The sequence below is a fragment of the Phallusia mammillata genome, chromosome 2 (genome assembly GCF_965637545.1).
Source record: "Phallusia mammillata chromosome 2, kaPhaMamm4.hap1.1, whole genome shotgun sequence".
In the NCBI taxonomy this organism is placed as follows: Eukaryota; Metazoa; Chordata; class Ascidiacea; order Phlebobranchia; family Ascidiidae; genus Phallusia; species Phallusia mammillata.
Window position 1 is genome coordinate 3,950,018 of NC_137253.1, and position 24,973 is coordinate 3,974,990.

Genomic DNA, 24,973 nt, shown 5'->3' on the forward strand with positions numbered 1-24,973 from the left:
TCGTTACTTTTGTGTTTCAATTTCAACGGTCCACCACACTTCACGATTAACAACAAACAAGGACACACACGATGAGAAAGGCAATAAAAGTATTGCGTTACAAGTACCGGATTGTGTCCAGGTGAACGGTATGATAACATTTCGTTGGTTTGTGGTTTTTTCACCTTTCATCTCAGAGGTTCACAGAATATTACACGTGTTTGACTATGAAACAAAAACTGTCGTTGCGTTTTTAGTTTAAATTTTTAAAACGAGATTTTTAATGTTATAGGTACTAATTTCTGACATATAGTTTGTGTTAACTAATTATATTTTGTAAAATGGAACGTTGGAATGGCAAAGTTGCACTTGTTACTGGTGGGTCTGTTGGTATTGGCAAAGCAACAGTCGAAAAATTGGTTCATTACGGAATGAAAGTTGTGGCGTGCGCGAGAAATTTGGAACCACTTAATGAAATGGTCGCAGAGTTAAACAAGAAAGGTCCTGGAGAAATGGTTCCCTTCAAATGTGATTGTTCAAAAGAGGAAGAAATTTTAGAAATGTTTGAGTTTATCAAGCAGAAATTTGGAGCCATTCATGTTTGTGTCAATAATGCTGGGATGTCTTTTGAAACGTCCATTTTAAGTGGAAAAACAGAGGTGATTATCTAATACCATGCTTTGTAAAACTTTTGTTTTTATGTGTTTTTTTATACATAGAAATTTTAATGTATGTTTATTGTAGCTGTTTTAAATGTACACATGTTTTTACAGGATTGGAAATATATGTTTGACCTCAACGTGATTGGAGTTTGTGTTTGCATGAGAGAATCAGTGAAATTGATGAAGTTTGCAGGAGTGGACGACGGCCACATTATCAACATTGGAAGTCTAGCTGGAAAAAAAGTCAGCAACAAACCATTGTACTCTGGTACGAAGTTCGCATTGCAAGCTTTAAATGAAGGCCTAAGGATGGAACTTTGTGCTGCAAAATCACATATCCGTTCTACTATCATCTGCCCTGGATTTGTGGTCACTGACTTTCTTTATAGGTAAGTAAATAACAAACAAAAACATATTCGTTATAAGCACGTAAGTTTGGACCATAAAGTCTGAATTCATCGACCACCCTTATTAACATACATGTAATTGAAGATGTCTATCACTTAAAATGTATACATATATATATATATATATATACCAGATTGGAAAGAATGGCCGCGCAATATTTCGGATTTTCCCTTGTAATCTGCACACATTTAGACTTTTGACGTGTAATATGCGCAAAAAAATGTTGTCCGCGCAACTTAGCACAGATTCCATAGGTAACTTCAATAAACTTTCTGTACAATTTTATATTTACATTGAACAATGAAGTTCTATGTCGTCACAAGCCTTATTTAGCGAATAATCCACGTAAATCAGTCAAACGCATCATAACTTACCGTTCGTCACGCTTGCAATAACATTTCGAATACGCTATCGTAGTCATTAAAAGTACATTTATTAGTATTTTTAGGACGTAATTAAGGACGTAAAGACATTAAAGTGACAGTAGGTTAGGCAAGTTACATAAAATATTGTTTTCTGTTTGACAAATAATTAAAAGCAGTTTGTCATTCTTAAATTACTTGATATTCTTAAATTACCGAAAGAAATGTAACAGCAAAAAATGTTTGAATTGTTATGAAAATGAAAATTTGTAAAGTTTAGCAAAGCAGCTGAAGAAAACTGAAGATTCATAGTATTTATTTGTTGTTCTTTTTGTCAGATAGTGTTGCAGGCGTTACATGCAAAGTGCTTTAATCGTTAAATCCACCTGTCAATCAAAAATGTATCAATCCGCGCAGAAAATTGTAGTTTCGTGCAAAAATCTGTGCAATTATTTTGACGAAAAAAATATCCTCTGCGCAAAAAAAAACTTTCCAATCTGGTATATATATATACTTACAAACTTTGCTAATTGGCGACTAGGTAATCGCACATTTTGTTCAACTGCATGCAGGTTGTATATTCCAACCCTATTATTAGTAAAATCAACTGTGGCATAAAAAATCTTGGCAAGTTGATTATTCGATTACTGGAGTTTGTGTATATGTCTTGAATAAAACGTTTGTTGACTTGATACTTTATAAGATTTACTATTTACATGTAAACATTGCCCTTCACACTAAGTGGTGACTAATGACCATAAAAAGACTACATTTAATAAAACTGTTTTTCTAGGATGTATAAAAACAAAGAAGTAGGGGACAAGCTATTCGACAGCATGGAATGCCTCAAATCAGAAGATATAGCTGATTGTGTTATTTATGTTCTGGGAGCACCAGCTCATGTGGAAATTAATGATGTTCTTATTCGGCCAACTGAACAGGCCTTGTAATAATATTTCCAGATTCAAGTGCCTTGTTTGTATGTATATAGTAACCCTTTTGGTGACAAGTGTCATGCTAAATATAACAAATTTAGAACGTCAACATAAATGCATTTCAAATGTTCCTGTGCCTATTCCTTAGTGTTATTAAAGTTTTGTTTGTTTTTATTGTTAGTTGCAAATTGCAATCACTGAAAGGTTTCTTAAATTGCCCGTGTTAAATTATGAAAATCCTGAGAATTTTTTTTGCATTTGTAACATTGTGATGTTTCAATATGACCAAACTATGTTCTATTTTTTGATGCACATGTTAAGTTTTACAGTATATCTCGCCCATCTAAGATGCAAGTGTATTAGATGTGCAAACAAACATATTACTGAAGACCTAGTATAACATGCATAGCGGCACCTAACATGTTTAACGGACAAGAAACATGCTCTTTTCTATACATGCTATGTGTTGGTGTATCGTATTAGTGTATTGTTTCTCATCATATACCCAGTTTAATGCCTGTACTGTATTTTATGCTCTTACCTATGTATCTATTACACAGTGACATAGAGAGATTAGCTCATAAATGTATACAAAAATACTGTGTCTTTGTTTACTACATATATATGTTTTACATGTAATAACTCTATGAGATTAAAATGTTTGTTACCAAAAGTGAAAATGTAATCAACAACATTGTCCATTTGTTTTCAATTATGATTTGGTGTCCATACTTCTATGCTTACAATACTAATTTTGTATATATATTTGCAAAGTGTTTGAACAATATACACACAGTTAGCGAATCTAATAAACACTTCTACAATATTTTCACTTGGAAATTTAGCAGATTGGAGAATCAGTCATTTATAAATTTATTCATTTTGAATCAAGCAAAGATATGTAATGGACTGGTGGTTAGCAAACAAACACATCAAGGCTTATCAAATGCTGACTTGTATTAGCCCAACATGAAATGCAGGGAAACATTTTTACATGGAGTGAATTACAGACTTTGACCAGTGTAAAGCTGTTTTCAATGTTTCAGGGCAGGTTTTGTTAAAAATATTAAATTAAAATCATGATATATGTCAGTAGTACAATACACATTCATTTTATACAGTGCTTTGGTTACTTAACCCAGCCATGCAGCTTCTTTCTCCAACCAGGCTTGATTTTTTTCCTTTCAGAAATTGGGAAAAACATAGGTGCATTCTAAATCAGGTTTAGTTTGTCTGTTTATATAACGTTGAAGTAGCTTGCTATCTTATGCTGCTTACTTCTCAATTTCGTTTTGTTTGTGACATTTATTTGAGTTGTTTGAGATAAAATTTTGAAATTTAAGTACAAGATGTTACTGAACAATTTGTTATCATGGATAGTTATTGACATGAATGTTTTGCTGCAGCAGAACAAACAATACCTGACAAAGTAAATATTGTCTTACATTGCTGCGAAGTTTAGCCTTAGGGGTTAAGGAGTGGCACATTTACTGAGGCTATAAGGTTTTAATCAATAAAATATTTTTGGACTACATTTTTTTAGCATTTGTTCCATTTTATTGGGACTTACTGACTTTTTCTTTAGTTCAGCCTGCTTTGTTTAGTGATAATATTGTTCAGTTACTTTACTGTCACTTGTAAGAAATCAGTGAAGAAATTAAAATAAAAAACAAACAAACATTTTTTGAAATCATAGTCAACATCCATAAGAAAAGGCATGTGGTTCATCCTTTCAACATTATTTTGAGTAAAAGATGAAGAAGAAAGTGAAATGTAAACCAGCAAAAAAACTGTTTATTATGCATGAATCAGGATGACAACAATTACATACAATGTTTTTGTAGACATAAATCTGTTAAAAGTTGTATTTTGTGCTGAATTGACAAGAAAAAATGGAGCGCTGGAATGGCAAAATTGCTATGGTAACTGGTGGCTCTGAGGGCATCGGAAAAGCAATTGTAGAAAAGTTAGTTTACAATGGAATGAAGGTTGTGGCCTGTGCAAGAAATATGGAACTTCTAAGCAAGGTTGCTGTAGAGGTTAACTCAAAAAGCCATGGAAAAATGGTTCCATACAAATGTGACATTTCAAAAGAACCTGAAATATTAAACATGTTTGAGTTCATCAAAGAAAAGTTTGGGACTCTTCATGTTTGTGTCAATAATGCTGCAATGACATTTGAGACATCAGTTCTACATGGAAAAACAGGGGTAATAAACAAACATACATGATAGACCAAGTATTGCTCATCCATCACTGCTGGATGAGCAATACTTGGTCTAACATTATGCCTGGCAGCAATAGCTTAAAACATACATGATTTTTAACATATCTCATAATGCGTTCTTGCAATGTGTAGTCCCAAACAGTTTACATAAGACTACAAAGAGGTTTAAACACACAAGAGTTTTTTCCAATATGTAACTTATGAAAATTGAGAATGAAAAGGAATGGAGTATGTTGCAGAGAAAGCAACTGCAAAAAAGCCTACATGTTTTACTTACAAAACCTGTGAATAATCTCCATTAAACTGTTGCATATTTTTTTAAGTTTGACACACAGTTGAACTTTGGACAAAACATATTGCAATTTTTAACATACAAATGCAATGTGTTTTTAAATGTCCCATTTATTTACCTTTTTATAATGACTTTTTCTTTGCAGGATTGGCAATACATGTTTGATCTCAATGTCATTGGACTAAGTGTTTGTACACGAGAATCTGTAAAATTGATGAAAATCAGCGGTGTGAATGATGGCCATGTTATCAACATTGGAAGTCTAGCTGGTCACAAAATTGGCAACAAACCAATATACTCTGGAACAAAGTTTGCACTTCATGCACTGACTGAAGGATTAAGAATGGAACTTCATGCCGAGAAATCACACATTCGTTCAACAAATATTTGTCCTGGATTTGTAGTCACAGATTTACTGTACAAGTGGGTCATTATTAACTTTGTAATAAAACACAATCAATATAAAAAATGATATTTGTTTGTCAAGCAGACAAACTGGTTAATCACATAACCTGTTTAATTGCATAAAGCTTGTATCTCGGAAACAAAACCATTTGTTTTTCAAAATATCCGTTTAATTGCAAATTGGTTATGTAAACGACCAGATTTTTCTGTACCTTGAAATAATCATAAAATCATAAACCGATGTTTGAATGTATTTGTGTGTAAATAATAACTAACCCAATGTCATCTATACAATATCATCGATTCTGCTTTTAATGTTTTAAATGATGAAAATAAAAACATTACTTTTTGTTGTTTAAGAATGTATGAAAACAAAGAAGATGTTGACAAGCTTTACAACAGCATGGAATGCCTCAAAGCAGAGGATATAGCTGATTGTGTTGTTTATGTTCTTGGGGCACCAGCCCACGTTGAAGTTAATGATATTCTAGTTAGACCAACTGAACAAATGTTGTAATGCCCAAAACAGTTATTTATTTCACTCCCTATTTATCCATGATGGGTGGGAAAGGCTTGAATGCAGTGTGTGTTTGTGAGGCCCAGTCAAGTTTTTGTGGATGTCTGGATTGAATGTTTGAAACATGCTTCAATGGTTTAAACTTGGGGGGTTGTGATTTGGAGCAATGTGGCTCAACTTACCAAAGAATCAAGGGATTGAGATAAGATTTGAACCCATAACATTATAATTACAGACAAGTCAACTCCCTGTAAAAGTTAGTGAGGATTATTTATACAAAACAACATTTCTAGTACCGTATTTTACGGACCATAAGGTGCAATTTAAATCCTTTTTTTCCCCTCATAAATTGATCGTGCGCCTTATAAGCCGGTGCGCCTAATGTATGGATCAAGTAGTGCTTTATTGCCTACACTCCAGTACCGATACTATTATTATATAAATAAACCACCGTCTTACACAACAAACTACGGTAAAAGCAACTAGCAACTGTGATATTCACTAGGCTCATTTTTTCTTTTGCTCATTGTACTATTGTGACTTGCTTACATTTATTACGTAACAAGTAAACTTTTATAACCCACTCCTTAAAATACGTTGCGTTCTATAGACCGGTGCGCCTTATGTATGAACAAAAAACTAATCAAAGCAATTTATTGACAGTGCGCCTTATAATCGGGTGCGCTTTATGGTCCGTAAAATACGGTAACAATAATCACAGAACAACAAAGCTCACTAAAATATAAATTTATTTATACTTGTACTTTCAGTTTATGCATTAATTACTCTACCTTGCTTTCCTATGCTACTTACATTTTTGAATTTTGGTTTGTTTGTCACATTTGTTTAAGTAGTGCGAGATAAGATTTTAAAGTTGAAGTACAAGATGTTACCAAACAATTTGTAATCGTGGATAGTTATTGACATCAATGTTTGGCGGCACAAGTACAAACAAAACCTGACAAAGTAAATATTGTCTTTCATTGCTGCAAAGTTTAGCCTTTGTGCTTGAGGAGTGGTACTTACTGAGGCTGTATTTAAGAATTTAATCAATAATATGCGTAAAAATCTTTTTTTACAAAGGTTTTTGAGCATTTGTTCCATTTTATGTGTACTCTGTTTGATATTTTTTCTTTAGTTCAGCCTGTTGTGTTTAGTGATAACATTGATTGGTTACTTTACTGTCACTTGTTGTAAAAAATCAATGGAGAAATGGAAAATGAAAATAAAAACAAACCTTTTTTGAAAACATATTCAATGTTACTTCAAAATATGATATGGAGTTAAAGACTAAAAAGGACAACAAAGTAAAAGAGGTACAGGATGTCAACAATTATTGCAATGTTTTCGTAGGCATATATTTGTTGAAAGTTGCATGTTGTGCTGAATCGATAATAAAAAAATGGAACGCTGGAATGGCAAAGTTGCTATGGTAACTGGTGGATCTGAGGGCATCGGAAAAGCAATTGTACAAAAGTTAGTTTACAATGGAATGAAAGTTGTGGCCTGTGCAAGAAATATGGAACTTCTGACCAAGGTTGCTGCAGAAGTCAACTCAAAAGGCCCCGGAGAAATGGTTCCATACAAATGTGACATTTCAAAAGAACCTGAAATATTAAACATGTTTGAGTTCATCAAAGAAAAGTTTGGAACTCTTCATGTTTGTGTCAATAATGCTGCAATGTCATTTGAGACATCAGTTCTACATGGAAAAACGGAGGTATAGTTTCCATATGCTTTCAACTGGATGCATTTTTAACAATTTTATTATTATTAAATTCATAATTCCCATGCAATTAAACAGATTTTAAGGCCTATGTCTACAGCAGTGGTTCTCAAACCTTTTAAAGCATGCAGCACATTAAAGAGCTAAAATTTCATTCAACAGGACACATCACAAATAAGCATAACAAAAGTTGTTTAATGAGTGTTAATTTTAAACTTTATTATGGTGGGTAAGGATGCTTTCATTACCAATAATCAAAATATGAGCATTGAAGCACCAGTATGTTGTCATGAAATCCTAAAACATGAGATAATGTAGGGGAAAAAATAGAATTTTTTTGAAAATCTCTTGGGGCACACAGTTTGAGAATCACTGGTCTACAGTCACAGTTCACATATATACACACCAATTTATAATGACCATTTTGTTGTAGGACTGGCAATACATGTTTGATCTCAATGTTATAGGACTAAGTGTCTGTACACGAGAATCTGTAAAACTGATGAAAATAAGCGGCGTTGATGATGGTCATGTTTTTAACATTGGAAGTCTAGCTGGTCACAAAGTGAGCAACAAACCTATTTACTCTGGAACAAAATTTGCACTTCATGCACTGACCGAAGGACTAAGAATGGAACTCCGTGCTGAAAAATCACACATTCGCTCAACGAATTATTTGTCCTGGATTTGTAGTAACAGACTTACTTTACAAGTAGGTACTGGTAGTTTTAGAATTGGCTTAAATATAGCAACGATGAGATTCAAATTTTTTGTCAGCTGTTTCTATCACAAAAGTCAATTATTCATCCGGTTCTGTTACATAAAGTCCATTGACAGTAGCCGGTAATGCTAACCAGTTCGCTGATCTCATAAAATTTAGTGGGGAGGTTCTACAGAACTGGTGCGAACAAGCTGAATCCCACCACTGAAATATAGTATGGTGAACCATACTTCACATGGACCATAAAAGAACTCATTCAAGGACAGGTTTCTATTATGACACCTGCCACACTCAATCATGGCATCTGTCATCAAATATTCCTTATTAGATGTAGAAAGTCTTCTACCTGTATGTAGCACTTGCAAATTTGTTATTCTAAACTGAAATACACAATCATTTAACAAAAAATAAAAGTTTTATCCCTGGTAGTTTTAGTCACTTTTCAGCATTATATAGCAAAATAGAAACAAAACATAAGATTTTAATTTTTTTTAGAATGTACAAGTGTAAAGAAGTTGGTGACAAAATTTTCAACAGCATGGAATGCCTGCAATCAGAGGATATAGCTGACTGTGTGGTTTTTGTTCTTGGAACACCAGCACGTGTGGAAATTAACGAAATTCTAATCAGGCCAACTGAACAAGCTTTGTGATCATTGTTATGTAAAATATATGTGTTATGGCAAAGATTATAGTAATCACATATCCATTTTGCCAAACAATAAGATGCATTTAATCAGAAAATGCAATTAATTGGATTTGTATGCAATAAGGTTGATTGTTTCATACTTGTTGTGTTAAAAACATGTTACATTGTAAGAGCATGCAATATTTAAAAAAATCAAATCAAATAAAAACCTGGATATGTTTTGGTGTAACTTACTTAAGTATCTTGCTGTTGTTTTTGTTAAACATACTGTATCCAACAGTTGTTTGGTTTTAAATAATCTTTTGACCAAGCATGTCCATAAAACTAAAATAAAAGCAGGAATATATGGAAAGGTGTGAAATATACAAAATGTGCTTAAATTTAAAATAAATCTACAGAATGTAAACAAACATTATTAAGCAATACGAAAATCTATTGCAACAAAACACAATTTTTGTGCAAACCAATGATAACCAGAAATAAAGGAAGTCCACATTGAAGCATCATGGTTTGAAAACCATTACTCAGCAAAGTCCAGACAAAACAAATATTTGTACAAAGTCTGTTCACAGCAAAAATGCCAGGGAACATTTGTGCACTTAACTATAAAGAATACATGTGGTGTAATAAATAGTTTAATCATCAATAAATATTGTGAAAATTAAACTTCACAGAACCTTATGGTGGCATAACTTTATTTTAGTATCTACAGCAAAGCTTACAACCAAATAAGTTGAATAAACTTCTGTGTAGCTATTAGAAAAATATTACCTATATACTATAAGCCTAAACATGGAAAGGTGGAATGGCAAGGTTGCTATAGTAACTGGAGGTTCTGTGGGGATAGGGAAGGCAATTGTTCAGAAATTGGTTGAACATGGAATGAAAGTTGTATCTTGTGCAAGGAATCTGGAACAACTAAATGAAATTGCTTTGGAACTGAATAGCAAAGGCTCAGGAGAAGTTTTTCCATACAGATGTGATCTCACAAAAGAAGAGGAAGTCTTAAAAATGTTTGATTTCATCCGGCAAAAGTTCGGTGTTGTAGCGGCCTCTCTCACTACAGTTATCGTGTGCGTTCATACTACAGCAAACCGGACAGATTGCCTTCTTTCTCTGACTCTCGTCTTATGCGGCGTATTCGCAAGTTGTGTCATTCTATTACGATGTACCTCGAATAAACACCTCGCTACATTTGGTGACCCCAAGCGTGCAAAAACGTTATTTTTGCAATATGACAGAAGCCACAAACTCAGAGAATGCAGTAGCAGTAAAGTTACCTACGTTTGGGACAGCTCAGCCACGAGTTTGGTTTCAGCAAGCGGAGGCACAGTTCGGTCTAAAAAGCATTAAGGAGATCTAACGAAGTACTATTATGTCGTTTCGGCTCTGGATCAGGACACAGCCAATCGTCTTATAGACCTGCTAGAAAACCGCCCTAGCGAACGCCACGCTGTTGCACCATCCCTTGCCTGATGCACCGACTGATGTGACTAGCGATGCATCACAGCATTCCATCGGGGCTGTTCTCCAGAAATTTATCAATAATGCCTGGCGACCATTGGCATTTTTTAGCAAACGCCTGCGACCACCGGAGCTCAAATACAGCGCTTTTGACAGGGAACTGCTCGCTTTGCATCTCGCCATTCGTCATTTTCGCTATTTTTTGGAAGGTCGCGTGTTTACCGCCTATACCGATCACAAGCCTCTGACCTTTGCTTTCACCAAAGTGTCCGCTCCGTGGTCAGCACGCCAACAACGTCATTTAACCGCCATTTCTGAGTTTACCACAGATGTGCGCCACATCGAAGGCAAACAAAACCACGTGGCCGACGCGCTCTCCCGCGGTTCCATTGATGCTGTTCGACTCCCACTTGACTTGGATTATTCGGCACTGGCAGCTGCGCAGGTCGCTCCGGAGGTTCAAGCATATCATACCGCTGTCACTAACCTTAAGCTAGAGGACATACTGGTTGATCCATCTGGAACTACAAACCTTTGTGACGTTTCCTCTGGATCGCCTCGTCCAATTGTCCCAACTTCATGGCAACGCAAAGTTTTTGACATTGTACACGGCTTTCGCACCCATCCATACGGTCAACACGCAAACTTGTCGCTTCAAAGTTTGTTTGGCACGGCTTAAAACGCCAAGTTGGCCTTTGGGCAAAACAGTGTGTCCGCTGTCAGGAGGCAAAAGTCCAACGCCACGTCCGTGCGCCTCTAGCAAGCTACCCGCCCTGCTATGCACGCTTTCAGCATCTCAACGTCGACATTGTTGGACCGCATGCACCTTCGCAGGGTAACAGATACCTCCTTACCTTGGTCGACCGTTTTACTCGTTGGCCAGAAGCAATTCCTATGCCTGATTCTACCACCATAACGTGTGCACGCGCATTTGCTTTCCATTGGGTATCCCGTTTTGGGGTTCCTGCTGACATATCATCAGATCGCGGCCCCCAGTTTACCTCCCATCTATGGACGGTTTTCACCCAGCTTCTTGGTGTTCAACTGCACCGCACAACCTCGTTCCATCGTCAAGCTAATGGCCTGGCGGAACGATTTCATCGCCACATGAAAAGTGCACTCATGGCACGTCTAACGGGCCCCAATTGGGTCGACGAACTACCATGGGTCATGCTTGGAATCTGCACAGCTCCAAAGGAAGACCTGCAGGCTTCATCGGCCGAACTTGTTTACGGCTCTGCCATCACCGTTCCAGGCGATTTTTTCCGCCCAGAACATCACGAGCTTTCACCCCAAACGGTTCTTCCATCGTTGAAGGCTACGGTGCGTCAACTTGTACCGACTCCAATGTCACGTCACGGTCCTGTCCGCACAATGGTCCCCGCAGCATTGGCCTCCACTCCGTACGTTTTCGTACGGAAAGAAGGCCACAGACCCCCGCTTACGCCACCTTACGATGGCCCTTTTTGCGTCATTGATCGAGGCAGCAAGGGTTTCACGCTTTCCATCGGCGAAAGCAACCAGCTCGTTTCCATCGACCGTCTTAAGCCGGCGCATGTCGATCCTATGCAGCTGGTACAAGTGGCCCAACCCCCACGCCGTGGTCGCCCTCCCAATTCCGCGCGCCAACCAACGCCGACACAACCGGTGCCATCCGAGAAGGAATCGCATACTTCAGCACCGCCCGATACGGTTCCACCCGAACCCGTTCCTGCCCTGGCGGATCCACCAGGTCACCAGCCAGAAACTTTACCTTCGGGCCAACACACGCGCACGCGTCAAATTCGCACTCCGTCGCGTTTTATGTGTTAATTTTATTATGTCCGTTTCTGGAGGGGGGTCATGTAGCGGCCTCTCTCACTACCGTTATCGTGTGCGTTCATACTACAGCGAACCGGACAGATTGCCTTCTTTCTCTGACTCTCGTCTTATGCGGCGTATTCGCAAGTTGTGTCATTCTATTACGATGTACCTCGAATAAACACCTCGCTACAGGGTGCTTCATGCTTGCATCAACAATGCTGGTATAGCAAAGAACACCCGTATTTTGACAGGAAACACACAGGTATGACTTTTGATTTGTTGGGTTAAAGATTGTGATTTGTTTTCTGAACATTAACTTTATTGGGCAAACTGTAAAACTTCATTCTTAATACGAGTTTGTTTGTTTATGATTCACTTCAACAAAGTTCATGTTATGGAAGTAATACCTTGCTTTTTATACTTGTTTCCATCCAATAATCAAACTAAATAAATGAGAATGATACAAGTAAAATGCTGCTTAGAGACCCAAGTTATTATAAGTATTTTGAGGATTTATTAGTATCTGTAGCCTAAATTTCATTTTTGTGAAGGACTGGAAACAAATATTTAATGTCAATGTGATTGGGATGTGCATCTGCATGAGGGAAGCAGTCAAATTAATGAAACACGGCGGAGTTGATGATGGTCACATTATCAATATAGGCAGTGTAGTTGGATACAAGGTTGGAGACAAACCCCTTTATTCTGCATCAAAGTTTGCTGTTCGAGCTTTAACAGAAGGCTTAAGGATGGAATTAAACGCAGAGAAGTCTCACATCCGATCAACTCTACTTGCACCTGGGCTGGTTTCCACAGAATTCGCAAAAAGGTGAAATAGTTTATAACACAGTAAACCATGGTTAATCTGGACCTGTTTGCACACCAAAAAATTGCCCAGATTAGGTGAAGATCCAGATTAACCGATGGCGATAAGTTTAGGCCTAATCACATTAAAAATCATTTGTACCCCGAATTTTGCCTGAATTAAGTGAATAACCGAATCTGGTTTAACCAAAGTTTGCTGCATATGCAATTTTGTGGATTTTTACAATAAGGCTTTTTTAAAGAATTCAATATACATACATGCAATTTCGGGATTCAGCCAGTTCGCACCGGTTCTACAGAACCGTCTTATGAAATTTTATGAGATCACCAAACCAGTTAGCATTACTGGTTACTGTCAAAGGACTTTTTGTAACAGAAACAGCTAAAAAATATGACTTTTGTGATATAACTGGCTGACAAAAATTCGAATCACACCACTGGCTTACATGCTATTGTAATGTTTACGAAGCATTGTTCGATTTGTTTGTCTTTCCAACTAGCATTTCATAATTGATTTTTTTAATAGTTTTCTGTACTAAGCGTTTAATCACAATATGTATTGTTTGTTTTGCAGGGCCTGCGGTGAAGAGCAAGGGAAAAGAATTTATAGAACAAATCCATGCCTTAATGCTGAAGATGTTGCAAACACAATTGTCCATGTGCTATCAGCACCATCACATGTCAATGTTAATAAAATGATTGTTACTCCAACCGAGCAAAAATAGTTCAGAGGCCAAATTTTTTCTGTCGAAAATAAAAACCAGCAATAACACTTTGCTCAGATTTGAAACTGATATAGTTTTTTGACAAACTTTGTTGGTTTTGTGATCATGTTTGTGTAACAGGCAAATCGGGTCAGTTGCACAAGTAGTTTGTTAAGCGTTATAATGTAATCAATTAGAATAAGATTTCGCTTAAATAGCGTTGGGCTTAAGATCTTGATTGAATTGTATGTTGTCCCAATTGCGTTGCCTAAGTTTCTTTTAACATAAATACCTTATAATTCCAAGGTTGTGTTTAAGTACAATGTCTACGAAACTTGCAGCCAAGAAACTACGAGTCAAGTGTAATCTAAAATAGAAGTTAATATGTCAACTAAACGCGAAAACTACAGGTGAGAAAAGATACAAGAAAAAAAGAGATTTTAAGCTGAACTAAGGACTGTAATTAAACTATGCAAGGATACAAATTACCCTTGGGGCAAAGAGTAATCAAAGTACAGAGCGGAGCCCACAAGCATAAATGGCTAAGTAGCATGCTGCAAGCATCTTTCTTTTTTTCTTAATCGATATTCCTTGATGTTCTGCATATTGTTTTCAATACCAACCCAATACCTTTTTTAAGCGGTTTGGACAATTGAAAAGATAATTGTCTATTAAGTTGAAAAACAGTAACATTACGTTCTTCTTCTTCCCTTGATGAAAGTATTAAGTAAAAATAGTATAAAAAAGCAATTTCAGGATTGGCAAATACATGTTTAATCTTAATGTTATCGGATTAAGTGTTTGTACACGGGAATCGCACACGGAAATGTAAATCTGATGAAAAACTGTGGTGTGGTTAATGGCCACGTTATCAACATTGGAAGCTTAGCTGGTCACACAATTGGCAACAAACCTATTTACTCTGGAACCAAATTTGCCCTTCATGCACTGACTGAAGAACTAGGAATGGAACGTGCTGAGAAATCACACATTCGCTCAACAAACATTTGTCCTGGATTTGTAGTTACAGACGTACTGTACTAAGTGGGTACCGGTTGTCTTAGAAATGCAGAAATATAACATGGTAAACTATTATTCTTTACATGGACTAACTGCTAAGTTATTTAACCTTTGCTAACCTACTTTTGCCAGACAAAGGTGAATCCGGTTAATAACAAATCCATTTAAGTGTGATATTGCAAAATCCAACATGGTGTGATTGCAACACAGACAGAAACTAATACCCGTTTCCTATGAAATTTGATCACATTTGAAATTGCACGCTGTATGTTTTGCCGACAGAAAGCAGGATGTCATGTTCATTTCCGTTGTTAAATAAACTCGAACCATGCATTTAAAAAATAAATGATTGATGTATATTTTCTCGCAACTTTTATTCGCATGTATTCTCTTTTTATAGTGTAAAAAAGAAACCTACGACGCAAACTGGGGAGAGGCCTATTAGCGCCTCGCCTCAGCTGCATCGGGGCAGATGTTTTATGTTCAGGGTTGGTATAGGCTAGGTTATATTAAGACTGAAGCAAAGACTAACAGTTTGCTGAGCCCTTGTTGAAGCCCTGTGCTGGTATAATCTTAGATGTGTTGTTAATATTACGGATTGTTTTCATATTATTCGACTTTCGGCGGATTCTCCACTGGGCCTGTGTAGCTCAGTTGGTAGAGCGCGAGTCCCGGAAAGACTCCTGTCGTGGGTCCGAATCCCACCGCAGGCTAGATTTTTCTAGCCTACGCCTTGCCATATGGTGGTGAATGCTTGGTGACCGGCTGATTCGGTATGGCGCCTTCAATGGGCCTGGCGTACTGTGATTTGTATATGAGTGTGCCGTGATCGCTGGTCTGCATAGACGCTTCAGGGCTGATCCCAGTTATGAATTTATGTTCATCTTAACTGATACTGGTCAATCTGGCGATCCCCTACTACGAAGCTGACATGTGCAGCATACGGGGCAGGCAACGGTGCTTGTGATTCGACTTTCGGCGGATTCTCCACTGGGCCTGTGTAGCTCAGTTGGTAGAGCGCGAGTCCCGGAAAGACTCCTGTCGTGGGTTCGAATCCCACCGCAGGCTAGATTTTTCTAGCCTACGCCTTGCCATATGGTGGTGAATGCTTGGTGACCGGCTGATTCGGTATGGCGCCTTCAATGGGTCTGGCGTACTGTGATTTGTTTTCATATTAGTTATGTAATCAGATAAAATTTGCCATTTTTGCCCTGTGTGTCGAATCATAACTTGTATAAAAATTAGATGGTGGTGTGCAAATTATGGTATGCATTTGGAGGTATTGCTCTGCTAAAATAGTTTAACTTCTATTTAAACTAATATTAGCACACAAAGATCTAATTCGACAGACTTAATCTTTGTTATCGTGTTCAGTGTACCAAATGTTCAAATATTTGTTGTGTGAATTAAAGTAATTGTGCAAGCGACCCCGGTCGAAAACGCTTCGAAAAACAAAAGCGACGCCGCACATGCGAAATTAACTGAAATAGAATGGCTAAATACTGAAATAGCACATTTACGTCCAGCTAATGCCAATCATGTAAAAGCGTTGAATAAATCACGTGATTTTACGAAACAAATGAAGAAACAACTTCGAATTGATTAACAAGCGCATGCACTAGCTATAAAGGCTAAACAATCTAATGTTAAAGCTTTGGAAAAATTGATAAAGAAAGGTCTTTCGGCTACCTATATTGCGTTAGGCAAACGACCTGTCACTCAACAACCAAGAGAGGACACAGCAGGTTCCTGCTCAACTGTATGATCCTCACATTTATGACCACTGAGTAAAAACTACACACTTTACGTCAGCATGTTGAAAGAACCAAAAAACTGCCTTGTCGACAATGCATATGCATTAGGAAAGTGTTGGATAGTATCAAAAAGTACTGTTATATCGCCGTTGCATGATATAAACACGACTTTCTCCCAACAAGGTAAGATAGACGATCTTTAAATGACCCATACGTTCAACTGATTCAGGACATTTTATTGCAGAAATTACCTACTTCAATTCATTACAGACCGAGGGTCAGCCATGTTTGCCCATACAACACATTCTTAATCAAATGAACAATTTGTCACAAACATGCGAAGTTCAATCACCGGGTCAACAAGTATGTATGTATAATTCGGAGAAGACAATATGCCGGTTTCCAGCAAAAAACCGTCAGATAAGGTGAAGGCATTTACAGCTGATGTTCGTGCTTTACACTGGTTGGCCTAAAACTAGTTTCCAAACGCACCTGCCAAGCTCTACAACAACAAGGCAGCAACCCGATACGAGGTATAAAACCCTACTTGTTTTTTTTTTTGCTCTAGAGAGGAACATATCACCCCTAGAAAATTTTTCAGAATGTAAGAGTGGAAAGAGGTTGGGGACAAAATTTTCAACACCTAGAAATGTGTGCAATGAGAGGTTTTTCTTCTTGGAACTGTTGCGACTAAAGTTGTATCGCTGTGTAACTGTAAAATCGCAACAGAACAACAGCATGTATGAAAATTACTGAAATTCTAATCAGGCCAGCATAACAAGCATTATGATTATTGTAGTGTAAAACATATTTGTTATGACCAAGATTATGGTCAATCACATATCCATTTTGTGAAACAAATTTATGCATTTAAATTGCAATTAACTGAAATGTGTATGTAAAAGGCTGTGACAAAGCATGTCCACAAAATCAAAATAAAAGCAGTAATGAAAGAACAAATGTAAATTGTGCGAAATGTGAATCAATGTAAACAAAATTATGCAGGATGTAAACAAACATTATCATGCAATACAAAAATGTATTGAAACAAAATAAACTTTTTTATGTACCGATGATAAAAGCATGAACCACATTCATCATTAGCAGAAAATCAAAAAAATCCTCATTGAAGCATCATGATTTGCAAACCATTACTCAGCAAAGCCTGACAAAACAAATATTTGCACAAAGTCTGTTCATGTTAAAAATGGCAGGGAGCATTTATGTGCTTAACTGTAGAGAAACAATGTGCTGTAATGAAGTGTTTAATGGCCATTAAATATTGTGAAAATTAAACTTTGCAAAAGCTCATGGTTGCATCACTTTATTTTGTTATCTACAGCAAAGCTTAAAACAAAATAAATTGAATTAACTTCTGTGTAGCTATTAGAAAAATATTACCTATATATTAAGCCTAAATTATGGAAAGGTGGAATGGCAAGGTTGCCATAGTAACTGGAGGTTCTGTGGGGATAGGGAAGGCAATAGTTCAGAAATTGGTTGAACATGGAATGAAGGTTGTACCTTGTGCAAGGAATCTGGAACAACTCAATGAAAATGCTTTAGAACTGAATAGCAAAGGCCCAGGAGAAGTTTTTCCATACAAATGTGATCTCACAAAAGAACAGGATATCCTAAAAATGTTTGATTTTACCAGACAAAAGTTTGGAGTACTTCATGCCTGCATCAATAATGCTGCAATGGCCAAAAACAGCCACATATTGACAGGAAACACACAGGTGATACATCTTTTTCTTGATTTTGTGGAGTTAGTAGTTTTAGTCTTAAATTTATTGGTTAAATTGTAGAATAACAACCTTAAATATGAGTTTGTTTGTTTACGATAGGACTCAAACAAAGTTGATGTTATGAAACTTACAACCTGTTAGCCATTGTTTTGTTGTTGCTTCCAATAATCAAGCTAATTACATCATCATAAACAAGCAAAATGCTCATTAAAGGCCCAAGTGCTTAATTTTTTTCTTAAAGTAGAAATATTTGTATGGATTTCATTTGTATGTAGGATTGGAAACAAGTATTTGATGTCAATGTGATTGGGATGTGCATCTGCATGAGGGAAGCAGTTAAATTAATGAAACATGGAGGTGTTGATGATGGTCACATTATCAATTTCGGCAGTGTAGTCAGCTACAAAGTTGGAGACAAACCTCTTTATGCTGCATCAAAGTTTGCAGGTCGAGCTTTGACTGAAGGTTTAAGGATGGAATTAAATGCAGAGAAGTCTCACATTCGATCAACCCTACTTGCACCTGGGCTGGTCTCAACAGAATTTGCGAAAAGGTAAATCAGTTAATAACACAGTAAATTTCAGTTAACCTGTTTGGTAAAAAAAAATGATTATCCAGGTAAGGCGAAGATCCAGATTATCCAATGCCAATTAACTTAAGTTTAATCACATTAAAAACCATTTGTACCCAGAGTTTTTTCGAAATACTTACCTACTATTGTAATCTTCAAGAAGAATGGTTTGATTTATTAAATGTGTTAGTGTTTAAAGAATTTGAATGCAATGTGGTTTGCAGGGCCTATGGAGAAGAGCAAGGAAAAAGAATTTATGGAACAAATCCTTGCCTTAATGCTGAAGATATTGCAAACACAGTTGTCCATGTGTTATCTGCACCAGCACATGTAAATGTTAATGAAATGATTGTTACTCCAACTGGACAAAAATCAGTTGATTTTGCAAAATAGTTCTTAGGCTAATTTTTTGCTCAGATTTGAAACTAATATAGTTCTATGACAAAATGTTAATTATGGAAAGGTTTCGAACAGAATTGTTTGGTTTTGTGATCATTTTTGTGTAACACGCAAATCAGGTTAGTTGGACAACTAATTTGTCAAACTTTATGATGTAATCAAATAGAATAAGATTTTGCCTAAAAGGCTTTCGGCAAAAGATCTTAATGTAATTGTACGGGTTATGCAATAAACAAGATTTGTCTAAATTGTGTTGCTCAAGTTTCCTCATGACATATATACTCTTGAATTGCTTGTTATCGAGTGCAAGTTCATGAAATTTGCAGCCAAGCAACCACAAGTCAGTCACACACTTCAAAAATTACATTTGCATGTCTGGAAATAGAATTTTACTGCATTTGAATAAAAAACATAGCAGTGAAGATCAGTGCGAACACAAAAAGCCAAATAATTTCACCAAAATTACCAAATTTTAGCAATCTTTAGTTATTTGGAAAAAAAAGTATGTTAATAAACAAGTAAAAAATGTAAACACAAGCCGATACTTTTAGTTATAACATAATGGTGTAACACATTACATGTAAAGATGCACAATAAAAAAAAAACAATCTGACAATGTACAATAATCACATCACAAATACCATCGAATGAACATGAAATCAGGTAAATACATAAAAGCTAACAAGTTTTTACAAAAATATAATACAAAAAAAAAACATCTGGAAAGAATGTAAAATCAAATATGCATTTAGTGGTTAAAGGTTTTAAATATTTTAGCTTCTCAGATCATTGACCATGAAACATCCTTTATCAGTGTGTTTTAAAATGTGGACTTTGGGGTTGTAAATTTATGAACTCAATGTTGTTCTTATTTTAGCATTATTCTTTTTGATTCAGTGGAGATTCCAAGCCAACAACTCAACGAATCTGAACATTTAATATAATTAAATCCTGTAAAGAACGTCAACATGTTTTTTTATGTTTAAACATAACAAGAATGAAACCAGCATGGACCCCGGATCTGGCTAATGTTATAAAAACATAAACTGCGGTACTCTGCTCATGTACACCACTGGCATGCACACACAATATATAACCGTTATATTATAACGAGTATTAATTTGTGTTTTATTCTACAGTTTATTATGTTTTTCTTGTTAAAATTATTAGTTGGTTTTCTTAGGAAGTCAGCAAGGTTTTATAAAAAGTTTTGTTGTGTAGGACATACATAAAACCCGACCAAGGTTGTTTTTTCTTCAATTATCATTCGAAAAGAATTGGCAAACAAAAATCGAATCCCTGCTTACTGTAATCCTAATGAAGTGTTTTCAGTTTAGGCGACATGGTTTCAAATTTATGTGATCCGAAGAAAAACGAAGAAAATCAAATGAAGAAAATCAATGCTTAGAAATGTTTTGTTATGTTTAGTCTGAAACAGTTTTGTAGAAACAAAAACAATCGGATTTAAATGTGCATGAAAAATATTCAGTGGGTTTTATTGTGGGTGCGTTCATGTGATTGAACGTGGCTGGAATTCTTAAACTTTTTCTCACAATATTTACACGAGTAAGGTTTTTCACCTGTGTGAATCCGAATGTGTTTTGTAAGGTTACCAGCTCGTCCAAAACATTTCTCACAATATTTACATGAGTAAGGTTTTTCACCTGTGTGAATACGAATGTGGGTTTTAAGTTGATCAGCTCGTCCAAACTTTTCACCACAGATCTGACACAAATATTCCGAAGACTTTTCATGGACAGTTTTATGATGTCTTTGCAAGTTGCCAAGCAGGGTAAAACATTTCCCACAAACTTTACATTTGTGAGGTTTAACACCACTGTGGATTAGAGCGTGTGTCTTCAGGTGGTGTAAACGTGAAAATCTTTTCTGGCAAATTTCGCATTGAAAAGGTTTTTCATTTGTGTGCGTCCGTTCGTGGACTTTTAAGTTCACCACTAAATCAGTTGAATAATCACACCAGGGACATTTGTGTCGTTTCACAACCGAACGATCGGGATGTTTCCACTTCATGTGTCTATTCAAAGCGACATCGTTGATGAACATTTTGTCGCATTTCTTGCACGAAGAATAATCGTCTGTTAAACAAACAAACAACAAAACAAACATATTTTGTTACGTCACAATCCTTGAACTAGCGCAATAGCAATAAATCGCTGTAAGCGCTATAAACGACAAAATATTCATTTTTTCCAGCAAAATGTTTTACATTACATAACCTCAGTTTTTAACAGCTACCATAAACAACGTACCCAAGCAAATTTGTGGCTTTAAAAGTTTTTTGTTTTCAGCAATTTTTTGTTTGTATTCAGTCGGAATTCCAAGATGTTCTGCATAATGTTTTCCATACCAAGCCAACAACTCATCACCTTTTTTAACCGGTTTGCACAATTGAAAATCTAATTGATTAATATGTTGAACAACAGAAACATTATGTTCTTCTTCTTTCCTTGAACAATAGGTAAAGCATTACTTTGTTACTAAATAATATTCATGCCAAAGTTAAACAGTATTTGTTCTACCTTGCAAGCCTAATGTATCGAAGCCAGTTGCTGTATCTAACATCACTTCCGTCAATATAATGGGAAAATGTTCCTTTCTCGTACATCTAAAAATAAGTCAGTTCACATGTGTATCCTGTTTACAAATTAAACTAAGCCTTAATCCGACTCAAGATATAGCCTAATCCTTTTATTTCCACCGATGCTGTTTGCCCAAACATGGATGAAATTTGTAAGGTTTGCAAAAGAATAAAGTTTAAATTAAACACAATGGTATGGCTAATAACATTTGACCAACTAACATCTGACTGGATTCGAATCCAAAAGATTCAATATTCTACTTTTGACACCCCTAAATTATCACCAAAATATTGAAGCAATGATAAACAAAGAAATGGAAAAATAACTTCATTAGCCATGTGCCACCAACTTGCCTAAGACTATCTGACTACTAAACCAGTTTACAAATCTTCTGCAAGGCAACCTACAAGTCTAGACTAGAAGGCAGATGAATCACAACAAATTCAAAGTTTAAGCAGATTCTAATTGTCTCATCATAAGATTGAAACCAACAGACTAACGAAACATCTTTGAATCCTGTTTAAATGTTAGGTCATTTAAAAATACATTCATTTACCACCCAAAGATATCCATTTGCACTTCCATCCCAATCCTTTTCTGAATGAATTAATCCTTCATATTGTTGAAATGTGGTATCAGCAGGAAGGTCCCTGTTGCACCAAGCACCTTTGCCATCTGGAAATACTCCAGACTGCCGGATGTTTATTTCTTTCGGACAGGTTAGTCTGGCATGATTTTTCTTGCCCTTGTTAATGCAATTAACATAATTTATGCTATTTAAAAAAAAACATTCATTAAATATCATAATTGTGGCCATTTATTTGTATTTACCGACATAATTTAAGCTTACTATATACAACCTTTGAATGACTATCATGTTTGATATTCCAAGCAAATGAGTCCCATCACGAAGTCAATGCAAATTAGTTACACTATAAGTATGGTGTGAGTATTTTTTAATTCCAAAGGCAACAATAGTAGATAGTTTCCACCCAAACTTTGAATGTTTTGATATTTTTACCAAGGCCTGTTTTTAAATAGTGAAAAACTTCTCCTAGGAAACCCACAAGGTTATACTGAGTCTGACAAATAAAGAAGCAAAGGTATAAAAAATGTTTTCTACCATTTTTTTAACAAAACAGATGTGCGTGAATGAATAATTTGAACCAACCAGCAAATACAATAAAAAAATGGACATAAACAATATACATCCCCATCATGGAAGGGAAACAATAATAAATGTTCAAACTACAACATTTAGAAACCTCTGCATTGACAGAAAAGGCAAAGAGTCAACAAGTAAAATAAACTTATTTAAATTACATAAACTTACCATTGGAACAATAGTGTTATTGACAAGATTACGATTTCCACAACTTCCAATGTGAAGCTGACCACATTCTGTACACACTGAATAAAAGATTGATTATTTTACATATAAACACACATATTTGATTCTTAGAAATTGAGGCAGGGAGATTATTACAGAAAACAATTTGAAAAGGGAACAGTATAATAATCCCATAGTACAGTTCAATTTTTGTAACTCATCAGTAACTGTGGAATTAATGTAAGGAGTAGGGTCATTTTGATCTGATAACATACTTTGGTTGATAAATTCCACTATAGGTTAAAAAAACTAAACTTATTATCAGCATGCAACAAAACTTAAAACTTGGTCATAGTTTGAAGACCTAAAATGATTTATAATTGGAGAACGCATTTTACTATTTTTTAAAGCAGGGTATGACATAATATGTGTTGGTGTTTTTTACCACACACCCAAGCACCTTCCGGATCTTCTGGAATATGCAAACCAATACATACATATAGTCAAATGGGGTAAAAAAAAATTTGCTGAAGTTAAACAATAACAATACCCTCACAGCCAAACCAAAAAATTTTTTTAAATGGTTTTATTTTCATAGGATGTATTTATTCTCTACCTATAAAATAAACCATAAACCATTCTCAGATTTTGTTTGTAGGCAATGTTCTGCAGGTTGAAACAAAAGTAGTAAAATTCGTATGTTAAAAAGTCTTCAACAACCTTTAGAAACTTTCCTGCAGATTTTTTGTTACAAGTTTGGTGTCAATGCCTTTTGTTCTGTGTTGTGCCATAACTATGACCTATTAAACAAAAAAGACTTCACTTGGCTAGCTTCTAATTTTTTTCAGATATCTTGTTGTTCGTTTTTACCCCAAACGTTTCTACAGGAATGGGGTAATAAAAAACTATGTATTTTTTGCACCCCAAAAATTTTTTTTGCCCAAACAATTTTATTTGTCACCTGGAAGTTTAGAAAATAAAAAAGAAAGCCTATAAAACATGTACTTAAAACAAAGTTGTATAAAATTGTTTTGGGGGCCCAGTTTTGGAGGATTTTTTACCAAAAAGTATAGCTGCATGGCTAAAAGTACAAATTGGGTTCCAGGCCTAAAGAAAAATGCTACAAAGTAAGAAAAAGATGTCATCAAATCATTATGTGGTAATGTAAACAGTTTGGGGTAGAAAATTAAACTTTATTTCAATAAGGTTTTAGGTTACATGACCGGTCAGCAAGTGGGTGAGTAATAAACTTTCATAAACTATTTGTCACTTGACCTAAAGTGAACCGGACTCCAGTGCCGCTAGTTTTTGGTGTTAAAGTATCTACCGTACCAACACTGAGCTTGGGCTGGCCCCCGACCTGAGAACTTCTGGTAGGTGGCGCAACAGAGCATATGCGTTTATGGTGCTGACTCGGCAATTATTCTTACCATAAACTAGGGTTGGTTCGGATATCAAAAATTCCACTATCCGGATAACGGATATATACGGATATTTTGAATTTAACTATCCGGTTAACCGGATAATAACAAGTCTACTACAACATCATCTAATTGTGGCACAGATGCAGTGGCGGCTCGTGCCTAAAATTTCTGGGGGTGCTGCTCCAATTTATAGCCTCTTTTGAACAAATATAAGTTGGCAATATATAGAAAAGCCACATTTCTAGATTTCCAGCCATTGTTTTGCGCAGAAAAACAAGTAATGCAAATCTTTAGCAACTCCATTGTGACATAATTATAAACTCCATTGTGACGTAATTTTCGTTACGCATTAAATGTACACGAGTGTAAACAGCAGACGGTATCATTGGGGAATTTTGTTTACTTGCACAGCGACGGACCTAACTCAATAACATGCAGTAATATTGTGA

At 35.9% G+C, this 24,973-nt stretch overlaps 6 protein-coding genes, 1 long non-coding RNA gene, 2 other non-coding genes and 1 pseudogene across 13 annotated transcripts; 8 read left to right on the top strand and 2 right to left on the bottom strand.

Moving 5' to 3' along the window:
* The first annotated feature begins 251 nt into the window (after positions 1-251).
* On the top strand, positions 252-3,172 carry LOC145213873 (dehydrogenase/reductase SDR family member 11-like). The gene is made up of 3 exons (XM_080082282.1): positions 252-638; positions 753-1,030; positions 2,205-3,172. Exons 1-3 carry the CDS (start codon positions 321-323, stop codon positions 2,359-2,361), a joined length of 753 nt encoding a protein of 250 aa, XP_079938408.1. The 5' UTR covers positions 252-320; the 3' UTR covers positions 2,362-3,172.
* An 868-nt stretch (positions 3,173-4,040) lies between these two features.
* Positions 4,041-6,040, top strand: LOC145214195 (dehydrogenase/reductase SDR family member 11-like). Its single transcript, XM_080082684.1, has 3 exons — positions 4,041-4,556; positions 5,011-5,288; positions 5,631-6,040. Exons 1-3 carry the CDS (start codon positions 4,239-4,241, stop codon positions 5,785-5,787), a joined length of 753 nt encoding a protein of 250 aa, XP_079938810.1. The 5' UTR covers positions 4,041-4,238; the 3' UTR covers positions 5,788-6,040.
* Positions 6,041-6,676: 636 nt separating this feature from the next.
* On the bottom strand, positions 6,677-7,979 carry LOC145214199 (uncharacterized). Its single transcript, XR_013856983.1, has 2 exons — positions 7,920-7,979; positions 6,677-7,394 (listed from the first exon to the last, which is right to left on the bottom strand). It is a non-coding gene; the product is annotated as an uncharacterized LOC145214199 (long non-coding RNA).
* LOC145214196 (dehydrogenase/reductase SDR family member 11-like) lies at positions 7,190-9,262 on the top strand (annotated as a pseudogene). Its single transcript, XR_013856982.1, has 3 exons — positions 7,190-7,507; positions 7,947-8,225; positions 8,730-9,262. The product of XR_013856982.1 is annotated as a dehydrogenase/reductase SDR family member 11-like (transcript).
* A 354-nt stretch (positions 9,263-9,616) lies between these two features.
* LOC145214197 (dehydrogenase/reductase SDR family member 11-like) lies at positions 9,617-13,764 on the top strand. Its single transcript, XM_080082685.1, has 4 exons — positions 9,617-9,927; positions 12,347-12,411; positions 12,701-12,978; positions 13,549-13,764. The coding sequence occupies exons 1-4, from the start codon at positions 9,675-9,677 to the stop codon at positions 13,697-13,699; spliced, it is 747 nt and encodes a 248-aa protein (XP_079938811.1). The 5' UTR covers positions 9,617-9,674; the 3' UTR covers positions 13,700-13,764.
* Positions 13,765-15,337: 1,573 nt separating this feature from the next.
* On the top strand, positions 15,338-15,411 carry Trnas-gga (transfer RNA serine (anticodon GGA)). Its single transcript has one exon. It is a non-coding gene; the product is annotated as a tRNA-Ser (tRNA).
* Positions 15,412-15,692: 281 nt separating this feature from the next.
* On the top strand, positions 15,693-15,766 carry Trnas-gga (transfer RNA serine (anticodon GGA)). The gene has a single exon. It is a non-coding gene; the product is annotated as a tRNA-Ser (tRNA).
* A 294-nt stretch (positions 15,767-16,060) lies between these two features.
* Positions 16,061-17,726, top strand: LOC145214464 (uncharacterized). The gene is made up of 4 exons (XM_080082993.1): positions 16,061-16,635; positions 16,697-16,815; positions 16,894-16,985; positions 17,054-17,726. The coding sequence occupies exons 1-4, from the start codon at positions 16,512-16,514 to the stop codon at positions 17,058-17,060; spliced, it is 342 nt and encodes a 113-aa protein (XP_079939119.1). The 5' UTR covers positions 16,061-16,511; the 3' UTR covers positions 17,061-17,726.
* Positions 17,727-17,793: 67 nt separating this feature from the next.
* Positions 17,794-19,418, top strand: LOC145214463 (dehydrogenase/reductase SDR family member 11-like). Its single transcript, XM_080082991.1, has 3 exons — positions 17,794-18,191; positions 18,476-18,753; positions 18,996-19,418. The coding sequence occupies exons 1-3, from the start codon at positions 17,874-17,876 to the stop codon at positions 19,162-19,164; spliced, it is 765 nt and encodes a 254-aa protein (XP_079939117.1). The 5' UTR covers positions 17,794-17,873; the 3' UTR covers positions 19,165-19,418.
* Positions 19,419-19,544: 126 nt separating this feature from the next.
* On the bottom strand, positions 19,545-24,436 carry LOC145214462 (histone-lysine N-methyltransferase PRDM9-like). 4 transcript variants are annotated; one of them, XM_080082989.1, is made up of 7 exons: positions 24,376-24,436; positions 23,821-23,900; positions 23,104-23,180; positions 22,327-22,515; positions 21,711-21,796; positions 21,441-21,637; positions 19,545-21,266 (listed from the first exon to the last, which is right to left on the bottom strand). In XM_080082989.1, exons 3-7 carry the CDS (start codon positions 23,104-23,106, stop codon positions 20,656-20,658), a joined length of 1,086 nt encoding a protein of 361 aa, XP_079939115.1. In that variant the 5' UTR covers positions 23,107-23,180; positions 23,821-23,900; positions 24,376-24,436; the 3' UTR covers positions 19,545-20,655. The 4 variants fall into 4 exon arrangements, with proteins under 4 accessions (XP_079939115.1, XP_079939116.1, XP_079939114.1 ...); XM_080082990.1 differs by lacking the exon at positions 23,821-23,900 and having other exon boundaries at positions 24,376-24,429; XM_080082988.1 differs by lacking the exon at positions 24,376-24,436 and having other exon boundaries at positions 23,821-24,120.
* Between the last annotated feature and the right edge of the window lie 537 nt (positions 24,437-24,973).